The 20,065-nt window shown below is 37.8% G+C and overlaps 1 protein-coding gene across 1 annotated transcript in view; it reads left to right on the top strand.

Annotated features, from left to right (window-relative positions):
* Positions 1-20,065, top strand: part of adamtsl2 (ADAMTS-like 2) — a 165,489-nt gene that overhangs the window by 73,240 nt on the left and 72,184 nt on the right. Inside the window, exons 4-7 of the mRNA XM_051931763.1 lie at positions 436-514; positions 4,425-4,527; positions 6,797-6,942; positions 14,114-14,237. Coding sequence (XP_051787723.1) covers positions 436-514; positions 4,425-4,527; positions 6,797-6,942; positions 14,114-14,237 — 452 coding nt within the window. The remainder of the gene's footprint in view (positions 1-435; positions 515-4,424; positions 4,528-6,796; positions 6,943-14,113; positions 14,238-20,065) is intronic.

Below are 20,065 nucleotides of genomic sequence, written 5' to 3'. Positions count from 1 at the left end.
TTGACCATTCTTACTACTAAAATACTGAAAGAATCTCTTGGGTTATATTGTGCCTTATCTACAAACTTCCTGTCTAACTGTCTTTTTAGCTTACCTAATATCCTTCTTAATGGTTGTCCTCATGCTGTCATATGTCCTGCGGTTCGCAGTGGAGATATTTTTCTTTTACTCCATGTACAGTTGTTTTATCAATTATTTATTAACCCACCATGGAGTTTTTTTCATTTTTAATTTCCAACTATTTCCATATTTTGGGATGTACCGGTACCTGTCCTGCATTATATGTAAAACATTTTTAAACCAATCTCTGCACTAAAAACTTTTTTAGGCTTTGTCACGTATTTTAAAATTTTGCCCTACCAAAGTGCCCCACCTGAAAAATTGTCAATATTTACAAAAACCTTACAGTTGATAACAATCATAATATTCATTTAGCAGGAAGAAATTGTATGTTGGAAAAGAAAATGTGACTTGTACTGGGACCTCAAAGCATTATCATCTCTGCAACATTCAGGTGAGAAAAAATAATGTACTGTTACCACAAGGTGCATCAAACACTACACTTTAGCCACTACATATAGTGCCTCTCACTCTTGAAAATCAAAAGGCTCTGTTACAGTGTACATGTGGTGACTTGAAAATAAGAACAGATTTACAGTAAATAGTTTACCAGGTGAATAGTTATTAGTTGATCAGAGTGACTGCTGATACTGGATTTAGAGTTGGTGCAATAGTCAGTTACTGTATACACAGGCAGTTATTAAGTATGCTTATTACTGAATGCCTAGCTATGAATATGTGAATGCCTAATGCAAATGTAGTCAGTATCTGTGTTGTTAATGCAGTTTGACAATCATCCTGATCTATAATTTCCATAGTCACAGAACTTTTCTGTATGCATTTTGAAAAAAAAACCCAGCTAACTGAGATAGCAGCCTAGCAATTGAAAATTTAATTAAAGAGTGATCAGAACTAGTGGATGCTGGTACACAAGAAACAACTAAGTAAATAAGGACAGCGCAAAGAATTCAGAAAGCAAGTAATGTGAGTATTAAATAAATGCTTATGGAAGAAACAAAAAGATTATAAAAATGACAAGTTGTCGATAGACACAGCACACTTAAAGATCAGGGTAAATTAACAACGACATTCCCATGAGTATGATATAATTAGAACCAGCATTAAAAGGAACAATCATGACTCTTTTTTTAGGTGTCAAATAACAGCCTAATCACAAGACAAACTACTGCTTTGTTAAGTGTTGCATTGTTACCATATGTTGTAGTCATAACAGTTGTCAGACATTTGAGGGTAGTGACAGTCAAATTAGTCAGCAGGGAGTACTACCAGTGAAGACTTGGATCAAATAAGACATAAGAATAAGAGGAAATCATTTTAAGAGTAATATTAATCTTTCCCTGAGCACTAGAGGGTGCCAAACTCACATGGCTACTGGGGAGGACTGCCAGTCTGATACTGGGGTGCTTGCCCCTCATAGGCACCATCAGGACCCACAAGTTAATGTCCCTCCCAGACAGTGACCTAAAAAAATGGAGATGACGAGATAGTAGAAGAGAAGAGCTTGACCAACAGATCAAAAGAAGGCCAAATGGGAGAGGAGAAAGGTGGTCTTTTGAGAGAATGTGAGCAGGGTATTATGGGCAGCAGTGGGTAAGTGAACAATTGTCTAGGAAGGCCCTGAGGCTTAGGTGAGGCTTTGGTGTATTGTCTTCTTTCACCTTGCTATACTTATTCCTTTGTGTGTTAATAACCCTTTTCTTCATTACAGTACTTTAGAAAACCTGTGTCACTGTCCATTATTGAGGTCTACTCCTGAGTGCTGCTCAAGTTCACATCACAATACTGTTCACAATACTGATAAATATCAATGATCACAAATAACAGAAACACATACAAGTGGAATGGACCAAAACCTGACAAAGATTCCTGGCTTAGAAGTATAGCATAATGAAGACTGAAAATTAATTAATCAAGATTATTGTTTGTTTAATCTATATATATATTTCAGCATGTCTGTCTGTTGGTTGGTTGGTTGGTACGTTTACATCAGTGTTTTGATTGGCTGAACGAAGCACTGGGAGGCGAGTGACCAATCGGATTAAAAGAAAAGCTGAAGGAAGTCACTCGACTGAAGAAGACGAAAATGCAAAAAGAAATAAGATTTTGGATATTTCAAGTGCTCAAACTACACCTCAAGAATTGCCAAAAACGAAGAAACCAAAAAGAATTTTTACTGAAGAACAAAAACTGTGGAATAAACAGCGACGTACAGTACGACAAGGTAGTCGTGCCCGTCAAAGACGGGCTGCAGGCGACTTTTATCAGTGTTACAGGGTAAAAGTCATTAAGTGCAAAATTATTTGTACCATGATTAAATTTAGTAATCAAATGTTTTTTGTTATTTGTGTTCAAATCTCGCAGCAGAGACAAAATGAACGGCAACGAGTTGCAGCTTACAGAAGCAACCGCACGGAAGAACAAACACAATTGGTTCACGAAATTGAGCGTCTGCGATTGCAACAAAAACGTTCTACTGCCACTGAAATTGAAGTTGCTGAAAGACGTGAACATGAACGGCAATGACAACAATAAAGTCGGTCAAACGCAACTCAAGTTGAAATTGTTGAGAGAAGAGAACAAGAACGTTTACGACAACGAGAGAATCGTTTAAATGCAACTGAAGGTGAAATTGTTGAAAGAAGAGAGCAAGAGCGACAAAGACTCCGAGAAAATAGACTTCATGAAAACGAGGAAGATGCAAATTCAAGTCGTCAACAAGATCGCATTCCAACTTGAGAAAGTTGAGCACATGCGTATGAAATTCAAGCTCAACTTCGAAGAAACACTGTATGTTGCCTTATCTCGAGCAACTTCAAGAAAGAAGATCAAGCTCTTAGTTTGAAAATATTGCCACGAGGATCAAGATGGTCTTTGCATCAATAATGTAGTGTACCCAGGGATATCCACTTAAATACTTGAATAAACATAGTTTACGTATTCGTTAAGTATGCATTGATTGTGTTAATGATTCATAATTTTATTTTGATAAAGATAAGTCGTTCATTTTATGGCATGTAACACTTTCATACATGACTTAAACTAGAAACAACTTTCATTATGTCTATTATTGCCTTGGAACTAAGATCCATACAGCTCAGGTGGTAGAGTGCACACTACCCTTGGTCGGTGGTTCGATCCCGGATGCCGGAACAAAGTTAGGACCTAACACCACCTACTGTCCGCCTGGGTTCGAATCCCGATTCGTCGTGTGGCACAAATAACAAAAAACATTTTATTACTAAATTTAATCATGGTACAAATAATTTTGCACTTAATGACTTTTACCCTGCAACACTGATAAAATTCGCCTGCAGCCCGTCCTTGACGGGCACGACTACCTTGTGAGAAAATATTTTGTAAATTAGGCCAGGTATCAGCCTGTATGGTTACCAGCATGGGTAGCTACTAGATAGACTTGATACCTTATAAGACCTTCATAATATGAGAAAGTAAGCCTAGATAAATGGCAGTTCTTCAACTTGTGAGCATTATACATACAGTACATTATTTATGGATTCCAGTTGGTCTTTGGCATTGACAGACTATGCTTGACCCTCTCAATTTTCATTAATATGCAGAAGTGCAGGAGCACCAGAAGCCACAGGGGCTGTACAGCAAATCAGATCCCTGAAGTAGATTTGAGATGGGGATATACAGCCACCCTTTTCCCACCAATCCAATGAGCTTAGAGTTGGGAGTACAATTATATGAGGCCGGAAAAGGGGTATCTTCAATTACATATTTAATTGTTCTAGTAGAGGACAGCAGTCCTAATAATTTATATTCAGTGTGCCAAGAGTTAACAATTGCAAAATGAAGTATACAAGCCAAGTTGTTAGGTATTAATAGAAGGAAAATGACTGGGATCTTGCAGTCTTGAATAGATAGGCAAACTAGCATCAGTCTTGGTAGCGTGGCATTTAAACAGAATTTCAGGGAAGCAGGGGCTACAGAGGTTGTCTGAAGGCTGATCTCTCTACTGCTCTGAAGAATCTATTCTAAATCCAGAATTGATTTATATAAGAAGGCTGGAAGCAAACCCCAGGTGAGGTTTCAATGGTGATTCTCATGGCAGAGGTGATAAAAAAGAATAACTCTGACTTCGAGGAAGAGTGGCAGGATGCTAGAGTACAGAGAAAATTTTGAGAGCTGACAGAATGGGGTCCTTCAAGAGTAAGTGAACTGTATGTTCCTTTGGTTAAAACAGTATCCCCTGTTTGAGTACTACCATGTAGAGCTGAGAGGTCTTTTCATTTTTGTGTGTGATCACCCCTTTGCTAGTTTTTCTATAGAAATGTTTTATCACCCTCTTTGATTAATTTACTTATTCAATTGTGTCATAGGTTTGCCCACCTTCAGCAAGGAGTTTCAGAGAAGAGCAGTGCTCATCCTTTAATTCTCAAACCTATAATGGGAGAAATTATCAATGGAAGCCATTATATTCAGGTAATGGAAATTATTACAACCTGCTGGTTTATAATATAACGTAACATCTCAAGCCCACTTAATCTAATCCAGAGTTGCAGGACTCCAGAACCTAACAGGGAACATCCAGCACAAAGCTGGAGCCCTAAATGCAAGGCCCTCCTCCGCATAATAATACATTTTTATTTATATAGCACCTTTCCCATGCTCAAGGCACTTACAGAATATAATAAAGAACGGCAGAATATACAGTATATAGCATTGTACAAACCAGATAATAAATAAAGAAGATTAAGACAGTAAACGTAAGAAAGTGTAGAATTAGGCGAATTTTGCGGAAAGTGTTGTTTACAGGGAGGAGCGGCAACAACATGCGTGCGCCAGCGTCCCCTCACCTGCGCATACACCCACACCTGGTCAATTTAGAATTGCCGATTAACCTAACACATATCTTTATGAATTGAGAAGAATCAGGGTATTGGGAGAAACATCCAAAGACATAGGAGGATGTGGAAACTCCACGTAGTGTCCAGTTGTGAGAATGGAAATAAGGACTAGAAATGTCTAGTGCAGCCTGTCTCTAAGTTTATGCATTAATAATGTAATGTAATACTCTCGGATTTCCTTAATCCAGTTGGGGTTGAGCCTATCACTGAGGACAAGATGGAGATCAGCCCTGGACAAGGCATCAGTCCTTTGCTGAACCTGCACTTACATTCAGCCAGATTAGAACTGACAGTAAAACTAGCTTGCACATCTTTGTGGATGTAGGAGGAAGCACATGAAAATTCCACATGGACAACAGCTGGTCCCTGAATAACAAATCTGTGAGGCAGCAGAGGTAACCAATCCATCACTGTGCTACTCATTTTACTGTAATGAACAGATGCAATGAACACATTTCCAAAGCTCATTAAGCATTTCAAAAATGAACTGGCTTAATTTTATTATTTCTAATTGTATAGCAGTCTGAGAGGCGCTTGTGGCCCTAGAATGTGAAGCTAGAACAGTGGCTCCATGAAACTACTACACCATCTATGCCACTTATTTATGCATGGCATATTACAACATGCATTGAACATCATTAAATCCACAAATTTTGCCAATTAAATGAGTGAAATTTATTTTGAACAGACGGCATACCTGGAGTAACCAAAGACATCACACAAACAATATACACAGAATTCTGTACTATATGTATTCTGCTTTTAAAATCATTAAAAAGATTGTTTAAAAAGATAGGTTTTTTTTTTTAAATCGTTTGATAAATACAGGAGTTCTGTAAATAGTTAAAATGCTATTAGTCATAACACACTTTGCAACAAAAAATGTTTCTTAGGGGTTTGTCAGGGGAGTTTGGAGTTGGGTGTGAAGACCAAGGGCTCATCTAGCAGGAAAGGGGATAGTCTAGAGGTTTAAGAAGGATCAGGAAGGTGATAAGTGGGAGTGTTAGTGTGACTGAGGAAATGGGTAAGTTCTTTGGGCACCCCAGAGAAGAGACAGAGGAAAACCAGTATAAGGAGGGAGGCCCAGAGGAACTGTGGGTTTATTGTTTTCTTTTGTTTATTTGTTGTTTTGAATGTCAGTCTTGTCTGTCTTTACTTAATAAAGCACCTTATTTAAAACATCTTTTGTACGTTCAGGTTTCAGAATCTAATTTTTAGTGAACCAAAGGTCATTTCTGTACATAACATGAATAAACATCTAATATGAACCCTATTGAAGTTTCTTCCAACTTCTTTTTATTTTAAAGTGTTGTATATTATATCCATCCATCCATCCATCTTCCAACCCGCTATATTCCTAACTACAGGGTCACGGGGGTCTGCTGGAGCCAATCCCAGCCAACACAGGGCACAAGGCAGGAATCAATCCCGGGCAGGGTGCCAACCCACCGCAGGACACACACAAACACACTCACACACCAAGCACACACTAGGACCAATTTAGAATCTCCAATCCACCTAACCTGCATGTCTTTGGACTGTGGGAGGAAACCGGAGCGCCCGGAGGAAACCCACGCAGACATGGGGAGAACATGCAAACTCCACGCAGGGAGGACCCGGGAAGTGAACCCAGGTCCCCAGATCTCCCAACTGCGAGGCAGCAGCGCTACCCATTGCGCCACTGTGCCGCCCTATATTATATACAGTATGTTAGTAATCTTGCTATTCACTGAAAAAATTAAATGAAGATTATATGATGCGGGACACTTGTGCATTCAATCAACATTATGTCTTAACCAAATTAATAAATAAGCCAATCATGCTGGCCCTCATTCTTTTCTCAGATGACTATGTGCACATCTCCAGTAAGCCATGTGATCTGCATTGCACTACCTCTGATGGACAAAGACAGCTGATGGTGCCAGCAAGAGATGGGACTTCCTGCAAGTACAATGATCACAGAGGCGTCTGTATCAACGGGAGGTGTGAGGTTAGTGAAAAGGAACCAAATTCCTGATTGTGCAAATTATGACACTTTAATGGAAGAGCCAATGGTGTTTCAACACGACCAGAACAATGACAAGGAGTCCAGATTTGTGTTTATTAAAAAAAAAAAACCATTCAAATTTTGGGATCATCAAAAGGAGAACTTAATATAACGAAAGAGTATGAACAGAAGCATCAAGTGGTGTAACTTCTCCACTTTCTTGCTTCCATCCATTTATCCTTTTTCCAGCTACGTTCAGGTTAGAAAGGTTTGGACCTATTTCTGAAGTTAATTCTAGAGCAAATAACAAGTATTAAACAAATATAACATAAATACATGAAAAATAAAATTAACAAAACATCTGTAAAAAAGAAAATATCTGGCTATAACACTACACTCAAATAAAGAGTGTCAAAACTAACTGAATATTTGCCTTAATGTTTCTGATTACAAGAGGGAAGTCATAACAGGGCAGTGGTAAATGTTGCTACCTCGTTGATCCAGTATTCTGACTTTGAATCCTATATCCAGTCTTTGTGAGCTTTTCTTGCGTAACCCAATTCAACCCCATATCCAAAAGACACAAGGGTCAGGTTAATTGGGTGCTGTAAACTGGTTCTGCTGGAGTGAATGTTGATGATCACTTGAGTGGGCCCTGCAAGGGGCTGGTGGTCTGCTCAGAACTGGATCTTACTGTGCATTGATGCTGCTGAGGTTCTGGTCCCCTGCAACCCTTAATTGTACTACATGAGTTTGAACTTATTGTATGAATACATTTTAAATACATTTAAGAGCAGCTTCAGAAGCTTCATTTGTTTTCTCTTTGACATTCTAAAGTTTAAACAAAAAGAAAATAATAATTTGATGCATTCAGGTTTCTGATGCTGCTCCATCAGCAGTTACATGTGACCCTGAACTGAAACACTGAGTTAAAAAAAGGATGAATGGATGGAGGGTTTCAAATTGTAATCCAAAAAATGTGAGATATCTAAAGGTGTGAATCTAACACTTCACGGAGGCTAGAAGCATAGAGAAAATAAAATTTCATGGACTAGTTATTGAAAGAGTGCCGACTTTCAAGGATTGTTTTGTAACATACTGTCATTGTTGCTCTTTCTCTACCACTTTACTGTTTTATACAGCCCAGAGTTCTCTATTTTTGATTTAAGGTTCTTTTCAAGTTCAAGATTATTGTCACTTATAAAGAATATAAGTAAACTCTTCAAGCTCCTCCTGGCTCCAGACAATAGTACTTTTTTTTTTTTTTGGTTGTGTACTGCTGTTTATATGGTATATATATTATTAATATTACTATACAACTAGCATAATTTTAATGTAACATAAATATATAATATAATCTGCAGCTGGAGATCCACAAAGGGAGAAAAAATAAATCACGTATCATAAAGTAGTTTTTATTCCTGAGCTTTCAAACCCTGCCAGGGGTCTTCATAAGAGGATAATGCTTAGACTTACAAGAATCAAAGGCAATATATAGCAAAACATTACGTGGAAGGGGTTGGGGGGGCTGGCTAAGTCAGTGTGATGGGTGTGTATTGGGTGTACAGTTTATTTATTATGAACATGTTCTTCTTAAGTTTGCATATGCTGGATTTATGTCCAAGTGTCTGTTCATGGCGTTCTCATTTGATAGCCACGATTCGGCCAGCTCTCAAGCACTTTTAGTACTGGCCTTAAATTTGACTTGTACATTGTCCCAGTTAAATGTATGTCCTGTTGATTTAGTATGCGTGTAGATCAATGAAAGTGAGTCCTTTCTTCTGACAGCATTGCGATGTTCCTGTATACGTATTGAGATTCTTTTTGAAGTTTGTCTTATGTATACCGCTGAGCAAGAACTGCATGGAATGCTATAAACTGCATTTCGTGTTTCTGCTATCGATTTCTTCTCCAGCTGCAAATATACAAACCGTATCACAGACCTTCTCTTCCATAATATAATCTATATATGTAATACATATTTATATTAATTTGTTTTTTATATCATTCTGTATCATGATCATTTTTGCACCATAAATGGCACGTGATGATTGATTTTGATGTACTGATTAGATCCAGATGACTCGGTTTAAATCCAGCCTAGTGAATGCCGGTGTGGAGTTTGCATGTTTTCTCTGTTTCTTCTTGGGTTTCCTCCTACAACCCACACACTATATGTTTATTTGATTAGTTAATAACTCTGAATTGGTCCTCTATAAGTGAGTATGGATGTGTGCAGGAATGTACTGGCTCCTTATACCTCTGAATTAGATAAACATTGATTGATGTTATCAGGTTAAAAAATTCACAAGGTGAGACATGCAGTACAATGCAATAGGAAACTTCCAGGAAACAGCATAGAAAAGTATTTATTAAGAATGCTAAGGTGAGGCATTTAGACTGTAAGGTCCATCATCTGAAGATTTCAGTTTAACTGTCAGTTTATTTTACATTATAACTAATTCATTTGAGGTTTATGCTATTTTCTGCTAATTTATTTTTTAATTATTTATTATACTTTAAAGAATGTAGTGTTTCATACACAAAATGAAATAATTTCCATATTAACTGTTCATATGCAGCAGGGACCTCTGGTTCTTTTTAGAGGGCAAAGATTTCCTTTGCTACTGGTTCCTTAATTTTGTAGTGCAGTTGGCAGATCTCACATCCTTGGGTTTCTGTTGTTACATCAAAGATAAATGGGTACATCAAAGATAAATGGCAGCACAGCCATTTAAATGAAACTAATTAGCTTTAAAATAGGTCCCCAGCATCATACAGCAGGGACTGCATGAAAAGGCTTACACAACTCCCATTAGAAGAATAAAATCAACACTTAACTTTGTCAGTCATGAAAACATATGCAAATCCTTTCAGTGTCAAAGAAAAAAATATGCCATTTAAATTTCCAAGGTAAGCAGATTTTTCAAATAGTAATACAAAGCCGAGTGCCTTTGTGTATTTAATCACTTATTTCTGATGTCAGAAGACAGCTTTAAACTACAATGTAAATGACCATTCTACAAAGATGATTTTAATGTGGTTCCAGGAAAATCAGATCTACTTTGTTCATTTGTAATGAATAAGTGACTGACAAACCTTCAACTCCATGATTAAATTTACCGATGACACCTCATGATGAGAAGATTTTTGTATAGTGGTGCCAGGACAATAAAACTCCTTACTGTCAGCAAAAATGAAAAGCCTGGTGATAGACATCAAGAAGAATAAGACCACCTGCATTGTAGGATAATGTTTTACAAAGGACCTGACTCTACATTTTCTGGAGTAATTATTGATGACCTGAAGGAGGAACAAAATATCATGGCTATTATGAAGAATGCTCACCAACTTATAGAGATGAACAGTAAAGTTTATCCTGGCATGGCATTTATTGACCAGGGTGGTGAGACAGAGTAATGATTCAGGTGACGAATTTTGTTTCTTGGTGCAGAAAGAATTTTCTGCAACTTGACATCAACAAATTCAAGCAAATTTGTATTGACTTGAACCACACCTGAGGATCTCTATGCCCTGTGACAATTCAGAGAATGGATGTGGAGATGGTGCACTGCTATAGATACTTGGGGGAACCACATTAATGTTAGGCAGGATTGGTCTATTAACACAGAGGAACTATAAAAGGAAAAACAGAACAGACTCTTTTTTTCCTTAGGAGTCTGAATTCTTTTAATGTGAGTAGTGACATCCTTTACATGTGGTATAACTCTGAGATTCAGTGTGATTCTCTACACTGTAGTGTGCAGGTCAGTAACATCACTTCAAGTGAGGCCTATCGAATCAATGAACTGATTAAGAAGGTAGGCTCAGTTCTGTTAGGCGGTAGTGAATGAGAGAAAGAGGAAAACAATATTATGAACAATACTGCACATCCTCTCTATGATACACTAGCATTGAGGATTTAGCCAACAAGTTATTTAACAAGCGTGTCAAGAAATGCTACGCCTTTGTAATGCTTCACTGTACTTGCTCTCTTACCATTAGCCAAGTCAGAGGTTGTTTCTTTTTTTATATAATTCTTCTGTGTGTTGTTGTTTAGTAGAGCATTCCCCGAGCTTCTGTAAAAAAACAAAATTTTCTCGTGAGACACATAAAGTACTATATCTATCTATCTATCTATCTATCTATCTATCTATCTATCTATCTATCTATCTATCTATCTATCTATCTATCTATCTATCTATCTATCTATCTATCTATCTATCTATCTATCTATCTATCTATCTATCTATCTATCTATCTATCTATCTATCTATCTATCTATCTATCTATCTATCTATCTATCTATCTATCTATCTAACAACAACAACAACATTTATTTATATAGCACAATGTCATACAAAAAGGTAACCAGTGTAGTGACATCAAAACTGGAGAAATGTGCTCAGATTTTCTTTTCCTGGTTAGGATTCGAGCAGCTGCATTCTGCACTAGTTGCAAACGATTTATGTCTTTTTTGGGTAGTCCTGAGAGGAGTGCGTTACAGTAATCTAGTCGACTGAAAACAAACGCGTGAACTAATTTCTCAGCATCTTTCAATGATATAAGAGGTCTAACTTTTGCTATGTTTCTTAAGTGAAAAAATGCTGTCCTAGTGATCTGATTAATATGCGATTTAAAATTTAGATTACAGTCAACAGTTACCCCTAAGTTTTTTACCTCTGTCTTGACTTTTAATCCTAATGTATCCAGTTTATTTCTAATAGCCTCATTGTATCCATTATTGCCAATCACTAAGATTTCAGTTTTCTCTTTATTTAACTTGAGAAAGTTACTATTCATCCATTCTGAGATACAAGATAGACATTGTGTTAGTGAATCAAGAGAATCGGGGTCATCAGGAGCTATTGATAAATACAGCTGTGTGTCATCAGCATAGCTGTGGTAGCTCGCGTTGTGCCCTGAGATAATCTGACCTAACGGAAGCATGTAGATTGAGAAGAGCAGCAGACCCAGGATAGAGCCTTGTGGAACACCATATTGGATATCATGTGTCTTTGAGTTGTAATTACCACAACTAACAAAGAATTTCTCCCTGCCAGGTAGGATTCAAACCAATTTAAGACACTGCCAGAGAGGCCCACCCATTGACTAAGGCGATTTCTAAGAATATTGTGATCAATGGTGTCAAATGCGGCACTCAGATCTAAGAGGATGAGAACAGATAAATGGCCTCTGTCTGCATTTACCCGCAAGTCATTTACTACTTTAATAAGTGCAGTTTCAGTGCTATGATTTGTTCTAAAATCTGACTGAAATTTATCAAGAATAGCATGTTTATTGAGGTGGTCATTTAACTGCATAATGACTGCCTTCTCTGGAATTTTACTTAAGAAAGGCAGGTTAGAGATGAGTCTAAAATTTTCAAGAGCTGAGGGGTTGAGATTATTTTTCTTAAGTAGGGGTTTAACTACAGCAGTCTTAAGACAGTCTGGGAAGATCCCCGTATCTAATGATGAATTTACTATGTCAAGAACATTATCAATTAGCACGCCCAATACTTCTTTGAAAAAATTTGTTGGTATTGGATCGAGGGCACAGGTGGAGGGTTTCATTTGAGAAATTATTTTATGTAAATCAGGTAAATCTATCCTGGTGAAAGAATTTAATTTGTTTATAACGGAATGCTGGGGTTTAGGAGGATCCTTAGTGTTAGGGAGATATACTATGTTATTTCTAATATCATTAATTTTTTGATTGAAAAATACAGCAATAGCCTCACAGGTTTTACTGGAAGTACTTAGGAGGCATGGGTTACCTGGGTTTAGCAGACGATCAGTAGTCGAGAATAAGACTCTGGGATTACTAGCATTGTTATTTATAATCTTAGAGATCTATCTATCTATCTATCTATCTATCTATCTATCTATCTATCTATCTATCTATCTATCTATCTATCTATCTATCTATCTATCTATCTATCTATCTAGAACACTTACTTCTGAAGATTCAAGGATTTTTATTCTTGGAGTTTAAGGCTGATCAGCGCCACTTGTAGTGATCTATACATTAGTGGACATGATGAGTGTCTATTATTTAAACTGACTGATGTTTTAGTTAATGTAGGGTGTTGCATTCATTTCCTGTCTTTGTTTTAATTTCCTGTTATTGATACTGCACTACTGTCATCTGTCTGTTGGTAACATGCAAGTAAGAATCTCATTGTACTGTATTCTTAGGAGCTGCCATTTAATTGCACCTTGCCATGCTAATAGTAAATGCCTAACTATTCTTGCATTAACATTATGTTTCTCTTTGGATGACTTATTCTGTTAAAGTCAATGATCTATATGTTATTTACCTATTTTTTCCACTAAAGAGCTGTGCAAATATTGAGACTGCTGCAGTAGCACTAGGGCAAGGGAGGAACCAAAACAGTCTAGTTCATCATGTGACCAAATCACACATACTCATACAATTTAAAGTTACTGGTTCACCTTGGGAATGTTTTATGACAATACACACCCATTAACAGGTACTGTCAGTATAATATATTTTCTTTCTGGTTTGTTTTCCTAGACATATAAATAGACTCATTATGTAAATGTTTTCTTCAATATACCCATTCATTTACCTTTAAACCTTCTTAATCCAGTTTTGTGGAATGCTGAGCTAGAGCCTAATCTGAAAGCATTGTGGCAAGGTAGGAAGTATCAAATGACACATTTCCAATCTATTGTAGTGTGCACTAGAGCATATACCCACACTCACCTGGACAGGGCCATTTGACCTGAGACAATTTTTCATATATAGAAGGAAAATCAGAGAACCCAGAGTAAACTCATATGGGCACAAAGAGAACAAGTAATCTAAATCCAGGTATTGACTAAGATGGAAATAAAGCTCACATTTTGGTAGGATGGAGGTAACACCTCTAACCACCACATCACAGTATCTCACAAATGACAATGATTCTGATATATTACTAAAGGAACTATTCAGCTGTAGTTTGTAACTAATTTACACTTCTTCTAAACCTCATTTCCATTCTACTTACTTGAATATAAAATAATCTTAAAACATTCTAGTTATGCAAAGGTGACTTCAGTTCTAAATTTGTGTACATTTGTGACCTACTAGTAGCTGTATCCAAGGTGACTTAACATTTATAAAATGTTTTTTTTCATTTTTTGTGCTGTTTTGGGTACTATAGCCAATTGGATGTGATGGAGTTCTTTTCTCCACGCTCACCCTGGATAAGTGTGGAGTATGCCAGGGTAATGGAAGCAGCTGCATTCGAGTGACTGGCAACTTTAGGAAGGGATCTTCACATCTGGGTGAGCAATTTTTCAGAAATAATTTTGCTTAAATTGCCATGTACAGTATTTGCATTTTCTTATTATGTCCTGGAAGCTACATTTTGTACCTATGAACTACGAGTGGGAGTCAAGCTAAAGTTAGAAAATGGGATTTATCAGAAAATGGAACAAACCTTCACAAAACTGATGATGTCATTTCTCAATGGAGTCTCCACCCTTCTCAATGCACTTGCGCCACCTGCCTGGAAGTGCCTGGATTCCAGCAGAATAGAAGGTTTTGTCTTGTCCTCACCACCACTTGTGCGCAGCTTTCTTCACGTCATCATCTGTCTTGATTCAACGACCACCCACATGTTTTTTTAGCAGTCCAAAAATGTGGAAATCACACTGTGCCAGATCTGGCGAATAAGGAGGAAGTGGCAATTCCTCAAACTTCAGTTCCTCCAGTCAAGCCCTAGTGTTCTTAGCAGTGAGTGGGCGGGCAGCCATTGTCTTGCAGCAAGAGGACTCCTTGAGACAGCAGTCCCCACCGCTTGGATCGAATAGCAGGCTTCACATTGGTCTCCAGCAAGTCACAGTAACTTGCACTAGTGACTGTAGTACCCCTCGGCATATAGTGTTCAACAACAACTCGGGTGTATGAGTGGCTGCAAGGACAAGAAGTTGTTTATCAAGAAGGCACACAACTAACATACTTAATAGGTTTAGACACATTTTGCTGTTAAGATAACATTTTTATTTTTCCAGTTGATAATGTAAGCTGCTGCACTTTAAACAAGCATGCTGTCCAAAGTAAAATGGTGTCCGTTTTCATTATAGGAAAAAATAAATAAATAAAGTCATCTGTCTATTTAAAATAATAAGGCCTGAATTCATTAAAGTAGCTTTTCGCGCAGTCTGATTTCACAGGATGACTCCTCCATCCATCCATTTTCCAACCCGCTGAATCCGAACACAGGGTCATGGAGTTCTTCTGGAGCCAATCCCAGCCAACACAGGGCACAAGGCAGGAATCAATCCCAGGCAGGGTGCCAACCCACCGCAGGACACACACAAACACACCCACACACCAAGGCCAAGTTAGAATCGCCAATCCACCTAACCTGCATGTCTTTGGACTGTGGGAGGAAACCAGAGCACCCGGAGGAGACCCACGCAGACACAGGGAGAACATGCATACTCCACGCAGGGAGGACCTGGGAATCGAACCCAGGTCCCCAGATCTCCCAACTGCGAGGCAGCAGCGCTATCCACTGCGCCACCATGCCACCCAGGATGACTCCTTCTATTTGTTTTTCTCAGTTTATTGCTCCACTTTCTTTAATGTAAAGACTAATATTCCAATTGTCTCTTGCAAAGCCAGCCGCAACTTGCTGCTTTATTTAATCTGCAGGAAGTTTGCTGCAGAAAAACAACAAAAAAGATACATGCACTGCAACTAAATAGCCATAAAGCTTAGAAAAGTAGGGACTGAAAAGATTGCTTTTTGTGATCGGCCAATTTACTGATAATGATTGAGTCTTTTTTTTTTTTTTTCATGAAAAATAGTCCAATTGATTGGAGCATCCCTATCTGAAAGTTGACACGGATGAGTCCACCACAACTCCTACATCGTTCTCATAAGGGTGTACTTTTGATTTTCAAACCAAACATTTTTACTTCCTACTTGTAATACTTTACAGTTATATTAAATTTCACCTGCCAAAAATCTCTGTAATGATTCTAGATAATCTTCTAGCCCTCCTAGCTTGTATCATCTACAAAGTTAAACGGTTTGTTATTTATATTAATTTCCAATCATCTATATACATGAAAAATTGTAGTAGTCCTGGAAGTGACCTCTATGGTTCACCCGATTCTGATAAGGTTCTTAGCCCTAGCACCCTCTGCTTCCTGTGTCTTAGCCAGTTCTGCACCCATCTATATACTTTACCCTGAACTCCTACCTCTTTTAGTTTGATGCCCAACCTCCCATACTGACTGTTCAGTAAAACTCCTGTTCTTGCCATGTGTTGCTCAAGCTTATCTTTTAATAATTCCTTCAAACAATTTACCTGTGAGGCACATTAAGATTACTGGTATAGTTACTTGGATTTGCTCAGTCACACTTTTTATATAATGGGACAATATTTACCATTTTCCCATCCTTTGGGATTTCCTTCATATGCAGTGACTTCCTAAAAATATGTGTCAAGGTTTTTATATATGCACTCACTAACCTCCTTACGAACTCGAGGGTAACAACACACTTGCTCCAATATCCTAGACAAGAAATATAACAAACAACAACAATAACCCTCATTTCCCCTAAAAATACAGCCAAGAATTACAAAAATGAACAATTAAAAACTCCTCACTTGGCTAAAGATTAAAAATCAGTCACCGTGAGGCATTATAAAGGCATATTGCCATAAGTATAAAGGAGCCCCAGCAGTGTTTCATGGCAGATTACTGCTGAATAATTTGTGGGCTAAATGTACCCAAAAATAGTGTGTCATAGAGAGGATGACCGGTGTTGTTTTCCCTTTCACAACTAAATAACATAATTGAGCCTGCTTTCTTAATCAGATTGTTGATTTGGCGAGCCTTTCTTCAAATTATGTTTACAGTATAAAAAAATCAAATTAGCTATCATTGATGGCAGTTATAGAATGTAAACAATGTCACTATCCACATCAAAGGAACACAGTCTGCTAAGCCAAAAGAGTCTGCTCTGACCTTCCATCCATCCATTATCCAACCCGCTATATCCTAACACAGGGTCATGGGGGTCTGCTGGAGCCAATCCCAGCCAACACAGGGCGCAAGGCAGGAAACAAACCCCGGGCAGGGCGCCAGCCCACTGCAGGTCTGCTCTGACCTTCCTTACATAAATTTTCCATGTTATTAGGGCAGCCCAGTCTGTCATTGTTGTAGTTCCCCAAGTACTTGTAGCAGTGCACCACCTCCACATCCACTCCCTGAATTCTAACTAGGCCCTCTGTGGTGCTGTGAAAGTAACTAACTAGTTTCTTGTTTTTGGTGATGTTGAGTTGCAGACAGTACTCCAAATGAGTTATATATTCTCTGACTCATCCTGCTTGTCAATATACTCTTAATAGTGCAGAATCATCACAGGATTTTTTGCTAGTGGCATGACCTAATGTAATATTTACTGTATAATCTGAGGTGTACACGGTGAGCAGAAAAGGTGACAGGATGGATCCTTTTGGGATACCACATCATATTAAGTAGAACACAAATAAGTTTGTAGCTAACAAAGCCACAGTTATTTGACTACTTTGTTGAGTAAGTAAGCAGTAAATGCATGGCAAGTCGAGAGTTAGAATTGTTTTGCTAAATTGATACACAGATTATCTACAGCCAAACTACAAAAAGGAATGGTGAACATCATGGTGGTCATGCTACAAAACATAGTCGTGAATGCAAACTTTAAAATTAAAACTATAGAAGATTGACTTCATAGAAGACATGATTTGAGAAATGTAAAAAATTTACGAAGGATTTTAGGGTTTTGTTTTTGAGTTTAAATTTTAGCCTAGCCTCTTTGTATTTTCACACCCACTAAAGTCTCTTGCATACAGATCTTTGCTCCCTTTTCTAGCTGTTCTTTTGGAAAATACCTTTAATTCTGCCTCTCAGTTACAGTGTTGTTTTTTTCTTCATGAAACATTGAATTTTGCTTACTCTAAATTCAGGCAAAGTTCAGACAAGGAAGTGTTTCAGCCCACTCATATTTATACAAGGTGATGCTTATGATGTCACATGTTTAGGGCACAAGCACTAAACAATTGGCATAGAGGCTGCATTTAGCCTTGAGACCAGATGTGCTTGACCAAATAATGACCAGAACACTAGCAAGACGTTCAAAGTAAGAAAATAAATAATTCATCCATCCATTTTCCAACCCGCTGAACCCGAACACAAGGTGACGGGGGTCTGCTGGAGCCAAACCCAGGGCACAATCCCAGGCAGGGTGCCAACCCACTGCAGGACACACACTGGGGACAATTTAGAATCACCAATCCACCTAACCTGCATGTCTTTGGAAGGAAACCGGAGCGCCCGGAGGAAACCCACGCAGACACGGGGAGAACATGCAAACTCCACACAGGGAGGACCCGGGAAGCGAACCCAGGTCCCCAGGTCACCCAACTGCGAGGCAGCAGCGCTACCACTGCGCCACCGTGCCACCAATAAATAATTCAAATATATAAAAATTTTATAAATAGATCAAAAATCATTTAGATACTGCCAGATAGTATACCATATCCATCCATCCATTTTCCAACCCGCTGAATCCGAACACAGGGTCACGGGGTTCTGCTGGAGCCAATCCCAGCCAACACAGGGCACAAGGCAGGAACCAATCCCGGGCAGGGTGCCAACCCACCGCAGGACACACACAAACACACCCACACACCAAGCACACACTAGGGCCCATTTAGAATCACCAATCCACCTAACCTGCATGTCTTTGGACTGTGGGAGGAAACCGGAGCGCCCGGAGGAAACCCACGCAGACATGGGGAGAACATGCAAACTCCACGCAGGGTGGACATGGGAAGCGAACCCGGGTCAATTGTTGAAAAACATGACTAACAGAAGAATTATGAACATTGGAAATACAAAGCATTAATAACTGAAGTAAATTTATTAAATTAAGGAGAAAGTAAAAAAAAAGAAACTGCTAAAAATCACTAATTTTAAGAAAAAGAAAAGTGAAAATAATGACAATTAAATCAAACATTCCAAAAATAAATGCAAAATTCAAGATTTAAAAATGCAAAGTTTAAAAACTGCATAGTTCAAAATAAAAAAAAAAAACTGGAAATAATAGACCATCCATCAAGCTAAAATTCACAAACCTATAAAAGCTAAATGATCACTAAACTTATAAAGTGAAAGGAATACAGAAGACAGCAGAGAACGTCTTTACAGAAACAACTACAAAAAAGCTGAGTCTATAGGTTGTTTTAATAGCTCTCAGCCAATTTAATAGATAGATAGATAGATAGATAGATAGATAGATAGATAGATAGATAGATAGATAGATAGATAGATAGATAGATAGATAGATAGATAGATAGATAGATAGATAGATAGATAGATAGATAGATACTTTATTAATCCCAAGGGGAAATTCCAGCAGTAGCATACTGATAAAAAAACAATATTAAATTAAAGAGTGATAAAAATGCAGGTATAACAGACAATAACTTTGTATAATGTTAATGTTTACCCCCCATAGTGGAACTGAAGAGTCGCATAGTGTGGGGAAGGAACGATCTCCTCAGTCTGTCCGTGGAGCAGGACATTAACAGCAGTCTGTCTAATAGCAGCACTATATGACTATTGCCTAATTATGGGACTTGCACCTCCACTATTATAAACCTAATAACATAACACAGTACAAAGATGAACTAATTAAAGTAACACAAACACTATTATAGATATAAGATAATTAACAAGGAGACAAAAATTAATCAAGCCACAACTAATAAAGCACAATTCAGTAGTAGTTGTTGTTGTTGTTTGAATCTTATTATTAACAGTAGTAGTAGTGTTGTCACATTTACATTGTACCAATTGTTATGTTTCAGCTAGGGTTATAACCATCAAGTTTGTTTTTTTGCTTATTTCATGTTTTTGTTGTTCTTTAAATATTGTTTTTTATATTATGTTATTAATTCTGTTTTTGCTTTTGATGCAATATAATTTATAATGTATTTAATATTATTGTTCATTAAATACTGTGGATTTTTGTGTTATTGTAAAGCATACATTAGTTTCCATTGTTTTCTGCCTTGTCCCCTTTATATAGAACCTAAGGGGACAGATCAACC

Source organism: Erpetoichthys calabaricus, chromosome 9 (genome assembly GCF_900747795.2).
Source record: "Erpetoichthys calabaricus chromosome 9, fErpCal1.3, whole genome shotgun sequence".
NCBI classification, from domain to species: domain Eukaryota; kingdom Metazoa; phylum Chordata; class Cladistia; order Polypteriformes; family Polypteridae; genus Erpetoichthys; species Erpetoichthys calabaricus.
The sequence above is the reverse complement of the archived record's forward strand: the minus strand, read 5'-3'. Positions and strand labels throughout refer to the sequence as shown.